This window comes from Hoplias malabaricus, chromosome 13, assembly GCF_029633855.1.
Source record: "Hoplias malabaricus isolate fHopMal1 chromosome 13, fHopMal1.hap1, whole genome shotgun sequence".
NCBI classification, from domain to species: Eukaryota; Metazoa; Chordata; class Actinopteri; order Characiformes; family Erythrinidae; genus Hoplias; species Hoplias malabaricus.
The window spans coordinates 16662597-16677582 of record NC_089812.1 but is presented as its reverse complement, the minus strand read 5'-3'; the positions used below and the strand labels follow the sequence as shown (position 1 = coordinate 16677582).

The 14986-nt window shown below is 41.4% G+C and overlaps 1 protein-coding gene across 2 annotated transcripts in view; it reads left to right on the top strand.

The window, feature by feature from the left end:
* Positions 1 to 14686, top strand: part of cfap70 (cilia and flagella associated protein 70) — a 32144-nt gene extending 17458 nt beyond the window's left edge. The window contains exons 19-26 of one of the 2 annotated variants that reach the window (XM_066643025.1): positions 295 to 462; positions 6712 to 6896; positions 7451 to 7603; positions 10134 to 10295; positions 10375 to 10464; positions 12577 to 12678; positions 12779 to 12826; positions 13944 to 14686. In XM_066643025.1, the coding sequence (XP_066499122.1) occupies positions 295 to 462; positions 6712 to 6896; positions 7451 to 7603; positions 10134 to 10295; positions 10375 to 10464; positions 12577 to 12678; positions 12779 to 12826; positions 13944 to 14027 (992 nt within the window). In that variant the 3' untranslated portion in view covers positions 14028 to 14686. The remainder of the gene's footprint in view (positions 1 to 294; positions 463 to 6711; positions 6897 to 7450; positions 7604 to 10133; positions 10296 to 10374; positions 10465 to 12576; positions 12679 to 12778; positions 12827 to 13943) is intronic. The other variant, XM_066643026.1, reaches the window with a different exon arrangement.
* The last annotated feature ends 300 nt before the right edge of the window (positions 14687 to 14986 follow it).

The following is a 14986-nucleotide window of genomic DNA, read 5'->3' as shown; positions in this document are numbered from 1 at the left end:
AACCAACCCATCCACCTTCCTCCCTCCTCAGGACAGTGCTGTAAAAGTAAATTACACTCTGCAACGGTAGGGGGAGCCCAGGAGTAAAAATGCCAAATGTTACCTAGTGTTGTTTTAATTATATTATATTAATTAATAGATATTAAATTAATAGATATTCATTTAAAATAATTTGATTTCTGATCAAATTAGCATTTTTTATCGATGTATTGATGTCTGTAAAAGTAAATTTTCTTTGTTGTGACCAATTTAAATTAAAATTGAAATAACTATATCCATATGCTTTCCACACAGGCCTATTTTATGTGGCACAGGAGAACTTCATCAGAGCTGAAATGGCTTTCACAGAAGCCACTAAACAGCTGAGGGCAGCTCTGCTCTGCAGGACAGTACGCAAACGGGACACAGAGGAGGACACTCTGGTGCCCCCAGGTGGTGAAGAAGGAGGGGAAATAGGGGTTGGTGAGTGTCTGACAGACCAAAAGGAAGAAGTAGACAAGATGAAATCAGAACCATATAAGTATCAGTATTTTTCTATCAAGAGATTTTTGCTTTTAAAAATGAATAGCATTAGAGAGATGTTTTATATTATACATTTCTGATACCAAATGTTATATTTATGTGCTCTGCAATAGCAGTATTTTTATGTGACACTGGACTACCATGGTACAATATATGCTTGTTTTTGTATTTATTTTACTACATTAAAGCAACTCTAGGTAGCATTTTTACCTTAAAATGACAGCTTCCCTGGAACACCACCTTAACGTGGTGGAGTGGTTTGCGTGTCTGCGTGGGCCTAGGAGCTATGTTTTCGGGGGCAAATAGCCCCTGGTAGGGTCTCCCAAGGCAAATTGGTCCTAGGTGATGGGCCAGACAAAGAGTGACCCATAAGACCCTGATGAGAGGTATAACAAAGACACAGCTTCCCTTGCCCGGTTACCAGGACCCCACCCTGGATCCAGGCCTGGGGGAGGGGCTTCTTGGCGAGTGCCTGGTGATCGGACCTTTTACTCATGGGGTCCGGCCGGGCTCAGCCCGAAGGAGCAAAATGGGTCCACTCTCCCATGGGCCCACCACCTGTTGGAGAGGTAGTAATCCGGGTCTGGTACATTGTGGATCATTTGGCAGCTGAGGTTCCGATCCTCGGTTATTGAAACTGGTTCTTGGAACATGGACAAGAGGGTAATTTCCCTGCGCCTTCAGGTTGGGGAAAGGGCTCTGATGGTTGTTTGTGCTTATGCACCGAACAGCAGTTCAGAGTACCAGGCCTTCTTAGGGACTCTAGAGGGGGTGCTGGAGAGTACTCATTCTGAGGACTCGTTGTTTCGTTGTTCTGCTGGGTGACTTCAACGCTCACGTGGGTAATTAAAGTGAGACCTGGAGGGGCGTGATTGGGAGTGTAGTGTAACATATATATATATATTTTTATAATTTGTTTTATAGCCTTGACCTCATTCAAACTCCTCCAATCTCTTATATTTAACTTAATGATATTAATTAAGATTTATAATTGGCTTAGGCAATTATATCATTAATAATTAGTTTGAGAATGAATAATAATCATGCTAAATGAGTACGTCAGGATTTTCAGGAACATAATGAACAAATTGCAAACACTGTGATTTCAAATAATGAGAGTTTTATTAATAAAGAGAAGATATTTAATTAACATAGCGTAGCCTTGTTATCTCACGGTATCACCGCAGGGAAAACCGATTTTGACCTTAAGGCGGGCTAGGCACTACTGGCTTGTGATTAAATTGTTGCTAACTAAGGTTTCATAAATGGTAAATTATAAAGGGATTTACTTAGACATCAGCTCCTGGAAAAGTGTGAAATACGCTAGCTTACTTTTGCCGTTTCACCGAGCCGTCGCGTCCTGTTGTTTAATCTCCGTGTTCTGGGGTGTTTCTCGTCGTTTCCACGTGGTGAGAGACTGGCCCACTTATGGAGGAGATCTCTTTCCGGTTGAGTTGAAAGCTCTCGGCTTCCAGGCAGAGCTGCGTCGATCGAGGTTTCCCTTCTCTTAGAGTTTCACAGGCGTGGCTGGTTTCCACCGGAGTGGAGCGGCTTTCTCCGAGTATTAGCTCGTCTCGTTGTTCAGTTTTCCAGGAGTAATGTCTTCAGGAATCAGCTTATAACGTTAATATATCTGCTATCGACTAATCAAAAGGTTGATATCTTATTCTGGCCATAAATAAGTTTCACCTGCTTTGATCACTCGTGAGATCACACTTCAGTGGGTAATAAAACATAAACAAGATTAAAAGAAAAGAAGATATTCAAACACTCGACACGTTATTAAAAAAAAAGAAAGCGTCTCTTTGTTGTTTCAAAGTTTCTCGATTTTCTCGCGGTTGTTTGTCGTCTTCGTTCAGTTCTGTTACTTCTGTGTCGAGTTGTCGTTCTGATCTGGTCTCTTCTGTTTCTTCGAACTCTCGTGATCTTTTTCTGTCGAGCTCTCGTGATCTTCTGAACTGCTGACTGCTTAGCTGCTGACTGATCTCCGTTGAGCTGCTCTGTGTTTTCAAAGCTAGCGCGGTCACGCCCTAACGGGAGGTGTCCTTTTCCTGTTTGGGCACAAATTCAGCCTCACGTGACTGACTTCATGAGGCAGAAAAGAGGGAAGGCTGAATAAAAGATTTTAAGCAATAAGTAATAAGATAGACATTTCCCGTATCGAAATTTCCTATTCATATTAGTAACATACAACAATGAGTATACTGGATTATTAATATCAAACATTTACATAAGGTTTCATCTTTATGTCCCATTTATGACGATACGCTGGAAAGGAATATTAATCCGTTTTCTCTTATTCAGAGGTAGGACTTCTTTTCATGATAGAAACAATCCACAATATACAACATTTCATTGGGAGGTAGGCATTCATCTGAGGGTACAGAAAGTGACATTAATACATTTGTTTATTACGCAAATAATCAGAGTTTGACTATTTTCGTTATTGTTTAGACGACCCCGAGCGAGGCGTGGTTTCGCCAGTGTCCATTTGGGGTCGCTGTTGGTCCACGTTGTTGATGGGTGATTCGCGGGGGTTCAACCGAGGTCACTTTTGGTTTAAACATTTGCTGGCCCTGTTTAGTGGGCTCGAGATAAGGAGAGACATTTAGGTGCCATTGTCATAAACACGGGCCATAAAAGCTCTCTTCTTTGTTCCTGTTAGTTAAAAGAGAGAAGGGGGTGTTGGGGCCATGTGTTACTTAAAAGGGTTCTTTGATGTTTTAGATTGGGTGTGTGTGTGGGGGGGGTTTTATGTCGCAGACGAAAAGTCTTCTTCAGAATGGAAAAGTTTTAATTCAAAACTTTTCAATTTTTTATTTTGATCTGGTTGTCTGGTATTTGGTCCATACTCCACTACAGGAGGAATGGCCACGCTAATCTGAACCCAAATGGTGTTCAGTTCTTGGATTTCTGTGCCCATCATAATTTATCTATTACGAATACCATGTTCGAGCATAAGGGTGTCCACAAGTACACCTGGCATCAGGATACCCTAGGTCGCATTTCGATGATCGACTTTATAGTCTTATCATCGGAGCTGCAGCCATATGTTCTGGACACTCCGGTGAAGAGAGGTGCTGAGCTGTCAACTGACCACCTAGTGGTGAGTTGGATCAGATGGCGGGGGAGGATGCCGGACAGGCCTGGCAGGCCTAAACTTGTGTTGAGGGTTTGCTGGGAACGTTTCGCAGAGGAATCTGTCAGAAAGATCTTCAACTCCCACATCCGGCAGAGCTTCGACTGTATCCCAGGGGAGGCCTGTGACATTGAGTCCAAGTGGGCCAGTGTTGAGGCGGCTGAACGGAGCTGTGGCTGCAAGGTTGTCGGTGCCTGTCGGTGTGGCAATCCCCGCACTCAGTGGTGGACACCCCGGGTAAGGGAGGCTGTCAAGCTGAAGAAAGAGTCCTATCGAGCCTGGTTGGCACAAGGGACTCTGGAGGCAGCTGACAGGTACCGAAGAGCCAAGTGGCTTGTGGCTTCGGCTGTCGCTGAGTCAAAAACTCGGGTGTGGGAGGAGTTTGGTGAGGACATGGAAAACGACTTTCGGTTGGCTCAGAGAAGATTCTAGCAAACCATCAGGCAACTTAGGAGGGGAAAGCAGTTTTCCACCAACACTGTATATGGTGGGGTGGGGAGTTGTTGACCTCGACTGGGGACATCATTAGGCAGTGGAAGGAATACTTTGAGGATCTTCTCAATCCTACCAGCATGTCTTCCACAGAAGAAGTAGAGTTTGGAGATCCCAGGGAGGGCTCATCTATCACTGAGGTGATATGGGCTGAGGTGGCTGAGGTAGTAGGAAAAATCCTTGGAGGTAGGGCCCTGGGGGTGGATGAGGTCTGCCCCGGGTTCCTCAAGGCTCTGGATGTTGTGGGGCTGTCCTGGCTGACACGTCTTTGAACATCGCATAGACATCAGGGGAAGTGCCTCTGGACTGGCAAACTGGGGTGGTGATTCCCCTGTTTAAGAAGGGGGATTGGAGGGTGTGTTCCAACTATAGGGGGATGACACTCCTCAGCCTCCCCGGTAAGGTCTATGTGGGGGTACTGGAGAAGAGAGTCCGACTGATAGTCGGACGTTGGATTCAAGAGGAACAATGCGGATTCCGCCCTGGTCGTGGAACACAGGACCAGCTCTTTACCCTCACTAGGATCCTGGAGGGTGCATGGGGGTTTATAACCAGTCAACCAGTCTACATGTGTTTTTTGGATCTGGAGAAGGCATTCAACCGTGTCCCTTGGGATATTCTTTGTGGGGTGTTCTGGGAGTATGGGGTTCTGGGCTCTTTGCTATGAGCTATTCAGTACCTGTATAAAAAGAGCAGGAGTCTGGTTTGTATGGCTGGCAGTAAGTCAGACTGGCTTCCAGTAGGGCTGCCCGTTGTCACCCGTTTCATTTCATAATTTTTATGGATAGAATATCTCGGCGTAACCAAGTGGTGGAAGTGTCTGGTTCGGTGGTCTCAGGATTCCATGTCTGCTTTTTGTGGATGATTTTGTCTTGTTGGCTTCATCGAGCCTGGACCTCCAGCTCTTACTTGACCAGATTGCAGCCGAGTGTGAAGCGGTAGGGATGAGAATCAGCACCTCCAAGTCAGAGTCCATGGTGCTCAATCGAAAAAGGGTGTAGTGCCCTCTCCAGGTTGGAAGTGAGATTCTGCCTCAAGTGGAGGAGTTCAAACACCTCGGGGTCTTGTTCACAAGTGAGGGAAAGATGGAGCGGGAAATTGACATGCGGATCAGTGCAGCGTCAGCGGTAATGCGGGCTCTGTATCAGTCCGTTGTGGTGAAGAGAGAGCTGAGCAGAAAAGCAAGGCTCTCGATTTATCGTTCAATCTACATCCCAACCCTCACCTATGGTCATTATCTTTGGGTAGTGACCGAAAAATGAGAATTAATTTTCTCTGCACGGTGTCTGGATTCTCCCTTAGAGACAGGGTTAGGAGCTTGGACATCCAGGAGAGACTCGGAGTGGAACCGCTGCTCCTCCACGTCGAGAGGACCCAGTTGAGATGGTTCGGGCATCTGGTCCAGATACCTCCTGGACGCCTTCCTGGTGAGGTGTTCCGGGCATGTCCAATGGGGAGGAGGCCCCGGGGAAGACCAAGAACACGCTGTTGTAAACTTCTGGTGGTTTCAAAGTGAAGAGAGGAGACCAGTCTGGATATAATGCTGTTTATTGAGCGCTCTGGTTGATCCTCAGACTGATCTCAGAATGATCTGGTCACAGGCTGAATCTTAGACTGATCTAATGGTTTGTTAGAGGCACACATCTTTATACCCATTTTACAACTTCACACATGGATTGATCTTTACCTAAAACAGGATCTGGAAGCACCAGGAACTGTCGTAACACATCACTGTCATGAACAAGCCATAAACAACCTAGGCCATATACATCATCTGAGTTCCTGGTGCACTGTCGTAAAGTTAACAGCTGTTCTTATCAAAGGTGTTTAAAACAGGGAATGTGTGATCTCTAAAACAGTCCAAAATGTTATAGGAGAAATGGTACAATTCAGATCCAAAAGGGAAAAAAAACAATACAACAACGCTGAAGAGACTACATGTCCCATCTGGCCTGGGAACGCCTCAGTATACCCCTGGAGGAGCTGGAAGCAGTGGCTAGGGAGAGGGAGGTCTGGGTTTCTTTACTGTGACTCTTCCCCCGCAACCTAGACACAGATAAGTGGTGGATAATGGATGGATGGATGACAGCTTCAAAAATTTGTGATGATCCACTGAGCTGTAATAGGGAGAATAGGGTCTCGGTTGTTGTTATGCAGAAACTAAGTTATGTAAATTTTGGAGGAGGGTAGGGAAACACCCCAGGAGCGAAAATACAAAACCTCACCTACTGTTGCTTTAATAACCCAATGTTTTTGTATAGGCATAGGCAGAAATATCTAGTCATATCAAAGGACCTTTACATTTTATACATCACCTACAGTAACTGGTGTTTTAACCTTTATTTTACAATATGGCACCTTTGTTATAATAAGGAATAATAAAATCAGTTTCTTATCTAAATGTTCCAGTTTTTCCTCTCAGTTTAATTGACATATGCAAGTAATGGTGTAATCTCCTCTGTAGTATATTTCTGATTTTGTGTCACATACTGAGTGTTAAAACCCTCTTTTCTTGTCTCCTCTCAGTAATGTGTGGTTTGTTGTATAATGTGTTGCAGCTGTGGAAACTGAAGCTGAGACAGAAGAGCCCCGGTCTCAGAGCAGCCAGGTGATTAAAACAGAAGAGAATTACAAAATAAATGCCAGTAGTGAATCTGTTTTCCTTCAGCATCCCCCCACAAGGCCAAACATCACCATCTATATGGAGACAGTGAAGTTTCTGCTGCAGAATTATGCCTTGACTGTGAGTGCCAAAGTCACAAAACCTACATTAAAACATATTTATAGTCATCTTATAAGCACGTGTGCAATCTTAATCACAGTCTCAGATTTTAGAACAAAGAGCAAATTAAACAATGTACAGTATTGTGCAAATGTTTTAGACAAATGTTTTAGAAAATGAGATTTCTAAAGCTATTTATCTGAACAAGTGCCATTATTCTAATGAATGTGATACTGTGTGTGTGAATGTCTTGGTTTAACCCCTTCCACATGTGTTTTTTAGAAAAAATAAAAAATCCTTTTACTTACACTGCATTTACATTTTTGAAATCATAAAAAGAATCTTAGGTGCTTGGAATTTTTGCACTGTACTTTATGCATGCATATACATATATCTATATAAAGCTGTTTTTTGTTCTGCATCTTTTTTGAACTGCCACTAATTCAGCATCGTTGGGCATCTCAGTGCTAATAATAATACTTTACATACATACATACTTTACATAACTACTGTTTATTTCATTAATATATAATATGCTGTTTACATTGTGAAATGAATGTGTGTCTGTGCCTAAGATGGCCCACAGGGCTTTGGCTCAGGAGTTACTGTGTCCAGAGGGAGGCCCGAGTGGCTCATATCACATGGCACTTGCCCATGTGAATCTCCTCCAAGGAAAGTACAACAGTTCAGAGGCGAGCCTCCAGGAGGCGCTCACTGACAGCTTCCAGGTATTTCTCTTGATAACATTCATATCCTTAAACCTCCCCAACAAAGTTTTAAGGAGAAAAGTTATTACTGAACAGAAGAAAAGATCCCTGTGGATTGTCTTTGTGTGTGTGATGTGATATTTGTATCTCAATGCTTGCTTGCCCCACCTGCTGTAATAAGAGTAATTTGTTAATATTGTGTTCCCTTTAAAAGTGAACATAACAGCTTTGTTAAACTGTTAAACTGAGTTCTGAAATGTAGATATATGACCTGTATTAACATATGAATTATGCACAGGCATAAGATTTTAAATTTAATCCTGTGTGTAATTATAATTGGAGCAGCACGGTGGCGCAGCAGGTAGTGTCGCAGTCACACAGCTCCAGGGGCCTGGAGGTTGTGGGTTCGATTTCCGCTCCGGGTGACTGTCTGTGAGGAGTTGGTGTGTTCTCCTCATGTCCGCGTGGGTTTCCTCCGGGTGCTCCGGTTTCCTCCCACAGTCCAAAAACACACGTTGGTAGGTGGATTGGCGACTCAAAATTATCTGTAGGTGTGAGTGAATGTGTGTGTCTGTGTTGCCCTGTGAAGGACTGGCGCCCCCTCCAAGGTGTATTCCCGCCTTGCACCCAATGATTCCAGGTAGGCTCTGGACCCACCGCGACCCTGAACTGGATAAGCGGTTACAGAAAATGAATGAATGAATGTAATTATAATTACTGTTATTAACCAGAAAATCAAACAGACAATGCATTTATTATTATTATTATTTATTTTATTTTTTTTTAATTATTATTGGAAATGGAAATTTGCCCAATATCAGCAGAATCAAAAAAATGAGTGAAATGGAATTTCATCACTGCGCCCAAAAACAGGGGTGGAGCTTGCATTCCAAAATTACAGCTGTAACTCACAAACATGTCCCCGAATGTTACGAAAAAATCATGTGGTTGATCCCTATAGGGGCTGGAAGATATGGTAAGATCATGGTGCAACTGCATGTCCAAGGGGTCCTATAACAACTAAAAAATTCTCAACAAAGACAACACAACACAGGATTGTCAGATTTACATGACAATGGGTATGCAGGTACAGAGTGATGTCCTGAATCAGATTCTATGATGATGATGTTATATTTGAAAAAGCATGGCCGCCATCAGCCAATTAATTTTCAGCAGCTGTTTGACAACCTTAATGTCAATGGGGGCACCTCCTAAGTACATAAAAAATTTAGTTACGATAGCCACTAGGTGGTGCAATTCACATTTTCAAATGGATTAAATGGGATATCTCTGTTAAGTGTATCAACAAGCAATTTGATTCACTGTATACACTGCACAATGTCTCACAAATTTGCAATTGCATATCATGTCATAAATTGCATAGAATAGTGTTATAGCACCTTCTAGAAATGCAGTGGCACCACAAATGAATCATGTAATCTGATCTTCATATTAGTCATACATGTGAAGCTTTGTCATTTTTGGGGAAAGTGTTTCTGAGTTACAGCTGTATTTGTGTTATTTGTGGAATGCATGCTGCACACCAGTTATTGGAAGGGGTTTAGAAGCCACACAGTAATGAAAGTCCAACATTTATTGATAATTATTAAAATTCAGGTCCTCAGAATTCTGATGGTGTTCCATATGTCCATGTTAGGTAAATATCCAGAGATATTACGTTCAAATATATGTGTATTTGCATTACAAAGCAGAGCAGAATGCCTATAACTTTTCAGCAGACTACGTAAAGTACGTTTAATGTGACAGTAGAAAGGACACCAGATGGTGCTACAACATTAATTATATATATAAATATATATATATATATATATATATATATATATATATATATATAGTGGTTTATCTCTTACTAGTCAATTAGCCAATTTTGCTGAATTGTTCCTGCAATATGTTAGAGTCTACATAGGTGGATCTGTATAAACTACTTGCACTAAAACCCAAGCAATTTAAAGAGCATTTAGATAATTATATAGATATCATTTATAAATATATATGATATCTATATATCTATATATATCTATATATCTATATCTATATATCTATATTATATATGATATCTATCTAACTATATATAGATAGATAGATAGATAGATAGATAGATATCATATATAAATATCATATAGATAATTATATATATATAATTATCTACACACCTCAAGCAATCTGACACTGCACAGAGCTACTTGGCTCAGTGTCTAACAATTTTACCATAGCAACTACTGTCAATACATCCTTTCCCAATCAACTTATACTGTAGGAGTTGCCATAGTAAGCCAGTTTGTGCATGAACCCTCAGATAGCCGCTAGCAGCTATATTTAACGTTATTTTTGTGTTGATGAAGCAAACTTTAAATTTAAGAAGTTAATGTGTTTTTTGCCCCAAGATATTAGTGATAGCATTTAATCAAATCAAAATTTTACAACAGATGTTGTCTCAAAGCAACTTTACAGAATTAGTTTCAGAACAAGAAATCACATGAGATCAAAAGAGATTTAATGTGATACACTCATGTTCTCCCATTCTACCAAGACCCCAGATGTATGGGCACTCTATGGTCACTTGAAATACTTGATGAAGGATTATAAGGAAGCGCAAAATTGCTATGAGAGAACTCTGGATCTTGTGACAGATGCCTCAGACACTCATCCAGTTTATTTACGACTGGGCTCCATCTACTTACAGAACAGAGAGGTGAGAGGTTTTTCTGAATTTTATGTAATGTAAGGTTTTTGATGTTAAAAATGTTTGACCTGTTCAAATTTATTTTCAGTATGAAAGTGCTAAGACCACATACCTTCGTGCGTGCAAGCGCTCTCCCTCCTGTTTGACCTGGTTAGGTGTGGGCATCGCCTGCTACAGAGTAAGTTAATTGCTTCAGCAGTCATTCCCCATAATGAGTCTTAGTATAAGCCTGTTCTCTTACATAAACAACCAGCAATTTTGGGGAGTTAGTGACATAGTAAAAGCTTCAGAATGTTAGAAATCCCATTTTCCTTAGCACTGGATGAAGGCATCTTCCCTTTGGCTTTTATCTGAACAACGTGCTGTCACAAGGTTTCAGTAACCTTGGAGCAGCTTGTCATGTTGCAAAATGATTACGAGTGTAGGCAAATATTGCTTTTCAGATAATTAAGTAAATTCGCACCAGGTGCCAGATTAGCACCAATAGCTAGTCATTCAAGATTCATTCATTATCTGTAACCGCTTATCCAATTCAGGGTCGCAGTGGGTCCAGAGCCTACCTGGAATCATTGGGCGCAAGGCAGGAATAAACCCTAGAGGGGGCGCCAGTCCTTCACAGGGCAACACACACATTCACTCACACCTACGGACACTTTTGAGTCACCAATCCACCTACCAACGTGTGTTTTTGGACTGTGGGAGGAAACCGGAGCACCCGGAGGAAACCCACGCGGACACTGGGAGAACACACCAACTCCTCACAGACAGTCACCCGGAATCATACCCACAACCTCCAGGTCCCTGGAGCTGTGTGACTGCAACACTACCTGCTGCGCCACCGTGCCGCAATAGCTAGTCATTACAACTTTATTTTTCTTATGGCTGCAGTGATGTTGAGTCTAAATCTTAATCTGAACTCTCTGAGTTCTTCATGTGTTGTGTGTGGAAATGCTCTTACTCTCTCTTTTAATCATAACTGTGAGTTCTGCACTTGATTTTTATGATTTGGCATTCAACAGCACCATAATTCAAGATTTTTTTCAGCCACATTTCTTCTACGAAGTGGATGGCTTACCACTATGCTTCCAGGTTTTAATGACACATTTGGTGCATTTATAACATACACTATTTCCAAACGTATTCACTCACCTGTCCAAATCACTGAATTCAGTTACTTCCATGGCCTCAGGTGTATTAAACCAAGCATCTAGACATGCAGACTGCATCTACAAACATTTATGAAAGAATGGGTCACTCTCAGGAGCTCAATGCTTTCCAGGGTGATACCATGATGGGATGCCACCTATGCAACAATCCAGTGCTAAAATTTCCTTGCTAGAAAATTTTCCACAGTCAATAGTCAGTGGTAATATTAAAAAGTGGAAGCGATTGGGGACAACAGCAACTCAGCCACAAAGTGGTAGACCATGTTAAATGACAGAGAGGGGTCAGCAGATGCTCATAGGGCGCAGATAATCATTTAAATTCACTAATGTGTCACTTTTGTAAATCAAATGTCGTAAAAGTGTGAATCAGTACCTCTCAAATGGCTTAAAATGTGCAATAGCATACATTTTTAAGGTTCCAAATGTGACAGTGGGAGATTTTGAAAAAATCCACCCATTCACCTCTGCTGCGTGCGAATCTCTTTTTGCAGTTGCGGATTTAACAGGAAGGGCCAATTTATTGACCAATAGGAAAGCTTTAGCTGGACCAATCAGATCGCGAGGTTTGTTTAACCAATCGGAACATTTGTTGCTATCAACCATGGCACTTTTTCACTCTCATTGGTCCAGCTAAAGTTTCCTATTGGTCCATCAATTGACCCTGTTTGTTCCAACATGTCTGTGCACCAGTGCACAAAGCAGAATGGTAAAAAATTCCCATAAACACACTCCTAAACCATGTGGAACGCCTTCCCATAAAAGTTGAAGCTGTTATAGCTGCAAAGGGTGGGCTGACATTATATTAAACCCTGGGGATGTAGAATGGGATGTCACTCAACTTCATATGTGTGTGAAAGCAGACGAGCGAATACTTTTGGAAATATATTGTATTTATGTATTTAATTAAAAACTAACTTTGTTTTTGGCCAGGCAGTGTATTAAGGAGGTATGATTTCTTTCTGTAGTGGAAGACTGAGAGTGTAGTCTTAACAACATTAACAGAAACTTGTTACTGATATTTCAGACTTCCTATATATCAGACGTCTCATTTCTTTAGCTCACTGCACTTATTCCCACATTTGAGTCAAATATGCTTTATATGTTTTTTTCTGTTGTGAAATGAGCTTGGGGAGCTGACTGAGGCAGAGGATGCCCTGTCCGAGGCAAATACCCTCAATAATGGAAATCCAGAGGTCTGGGGCTACCTGTCATTGGTTTGTTTACAAGTGAGTCAAAACTGAATTAAATGGATCAACAATAATCATGTAAGGTCATTTTTGTCCAAAATCACTGTTTACTTAACACCTGTGTACTGTATATTTTCAGACTGGAAGGAAGCTGGAGGCAGAGCAGTCATATAAATACGCCTTAAAGGTTGGTCCTCCTTCTTTATCTACTGCACAAGACACAAGAACTGATACATGCACTGGGACATTTTGGCCTTTATTGTCACTAATGGACTCATATGTATATTAGTACATTTACATCACCCAAGTTAACTTTTTCCATTCATTAAATCAACAGCTTTATCCAGCTAATAAATGAAAAAGTAGGGGCAGCTGTGGCCTTGAGGTTAAAGAAGCGAGCTTGATGCCAGTGGGTCACCAGTTCAATTAATAAAATTATTGTATATAATGTTATATAATTATATATGAAGTGCCCTTGAGCAAGGCACCTAACCCTCAAATTGCTCCCTGGGCAACGAGGTGGTTGGCAGCGCCCCTGCTCAAGTTGTCTTTGCGAAGAGTTGCTCACTAGTGTGTGTTTGTGTGTTCACTGCCACGAAAGGCTCAAATGCAGAGAAGCAATTTCCTCAAGGGTATCAATAAAGACGTTTCTTCTTCTTCTAGTGGATGCCATGGTTCATATGGGGTCTCATTATTATTCCACATTCATCCATCCATCCATTATCTGTAACCGCTTATCCAATTTAGGGTCGCGGGGGGTCCAGAGCCTACCTGGAATCATTGGGCGCAAGGCGGGAATACACCCTGGAGGGGACGCCAGTCCTTCACAGGGCAACACAGACATACACACATTCACTCACACACTCACACCTACGGACACCTCGAGTCGCCAATCCACCTGCAACGTGTGTTTTTGGACTGTGGGAGGAAACCGGAGCACCCGGAGGAAACCCACGCGGACACGGGGAGAACACACCAACTCCTCACAGACAGTCACCCAGAGCGGGAATCGAACCCACAACCTCCAGGCCCCTGGAGCTGTGTGACTGCGACACTACCTGCTGCGCCACCGTGCCGCCCATTCCACATTCATGGGGTCCTTAAATCTTTATTTGTATTACTGCTCTAAATTGTTTCCAGGTCCATTCCAAAAAGTTAAACAACACCCACCCCTCACCTTTTATACATAACTTTGACACAAATTGTCTTTGTTTTATAAAGATGAGTTGTGAATATTATATGCATATGAATTGTGAAGAATTCTGAATATTATATATATTTGCGTTTTTCTTTTGACTCCACAGTTCAAGTTAGCAGATGAGGCACTGCTGCAGGAGATCAGAGAGCTACAGGATCATGCTGGATTTGGAAACCCTTGTTTTCCATAGCACTTATGATCGAAAATACAAATATAAAATAGGACTGTATTAATCTGCATCAGGCACTGTTTCTGTGGCATAACTGCTTTAACAGTTTGGACACAGGAGCACTGTATTATATAATCTTTCAATTGTTCCAATTGAAAATGCTTTTTTTTTACTTAGTAAGACTCGTTCATGCAAAAAATGAAGCTATTTAAGAGATATGAATTAATACAGGCTGATGTATGAACATGTGCTGGTTTTTGTGATTTAAAAAAAATAATATCTCCAAACAGGATGTTCTACAGCTTGGCTTTCATTAAAAACATTGAAAAAAAATTGTTTTTAAATTTTAAACAGAGACTTTGTGTCTGTAAGTAGAAGTGTTTTATTCATTATGATTTAAATTTTATTTCTTTAGTCATGTAACATCTTGTAACAACAAAACAAACAGAGAAGAGCTGAACCCAACACACGGCTACAGAACAGAAATGCAATCTTTTACAAAAATCAGAGTCTAACACTGAATATGCAAAATATGATCAAAGGTTTGTAGACACCTCCATTTCTTCTGTAAATAACATCATTTTGCATTTCTCCCTCTTTGCTTTTGTAACAGTCTTCATTCTTCCTAAAGGGCTTTGCACTAGATGTGGGAACATTACTGTGAGGATTTGATTGCATTCTGCATAATAAACCTATGTAAGGTTATGATGTTTTTGATCACGACATTCTTGCTCTATCCCAGCCGTACAGGATCACTCCAGTACACTCCAGTACTACATCACTCCAGAGAACAGAGTTTCACCAGTGCCTGAGGGTTTTATCATATTTTACCATAAAAGGTGTCTACAAACATTTGGATTATATTGTGTTGAATTTGGAGAAATACATCTGACAAGAAGTAATACAGCTTGATTTGCTATAAAGGATTCAAAATTAAACACTGAAGAACTGTAATTTTAGAAATTCTGATTTAATCAATA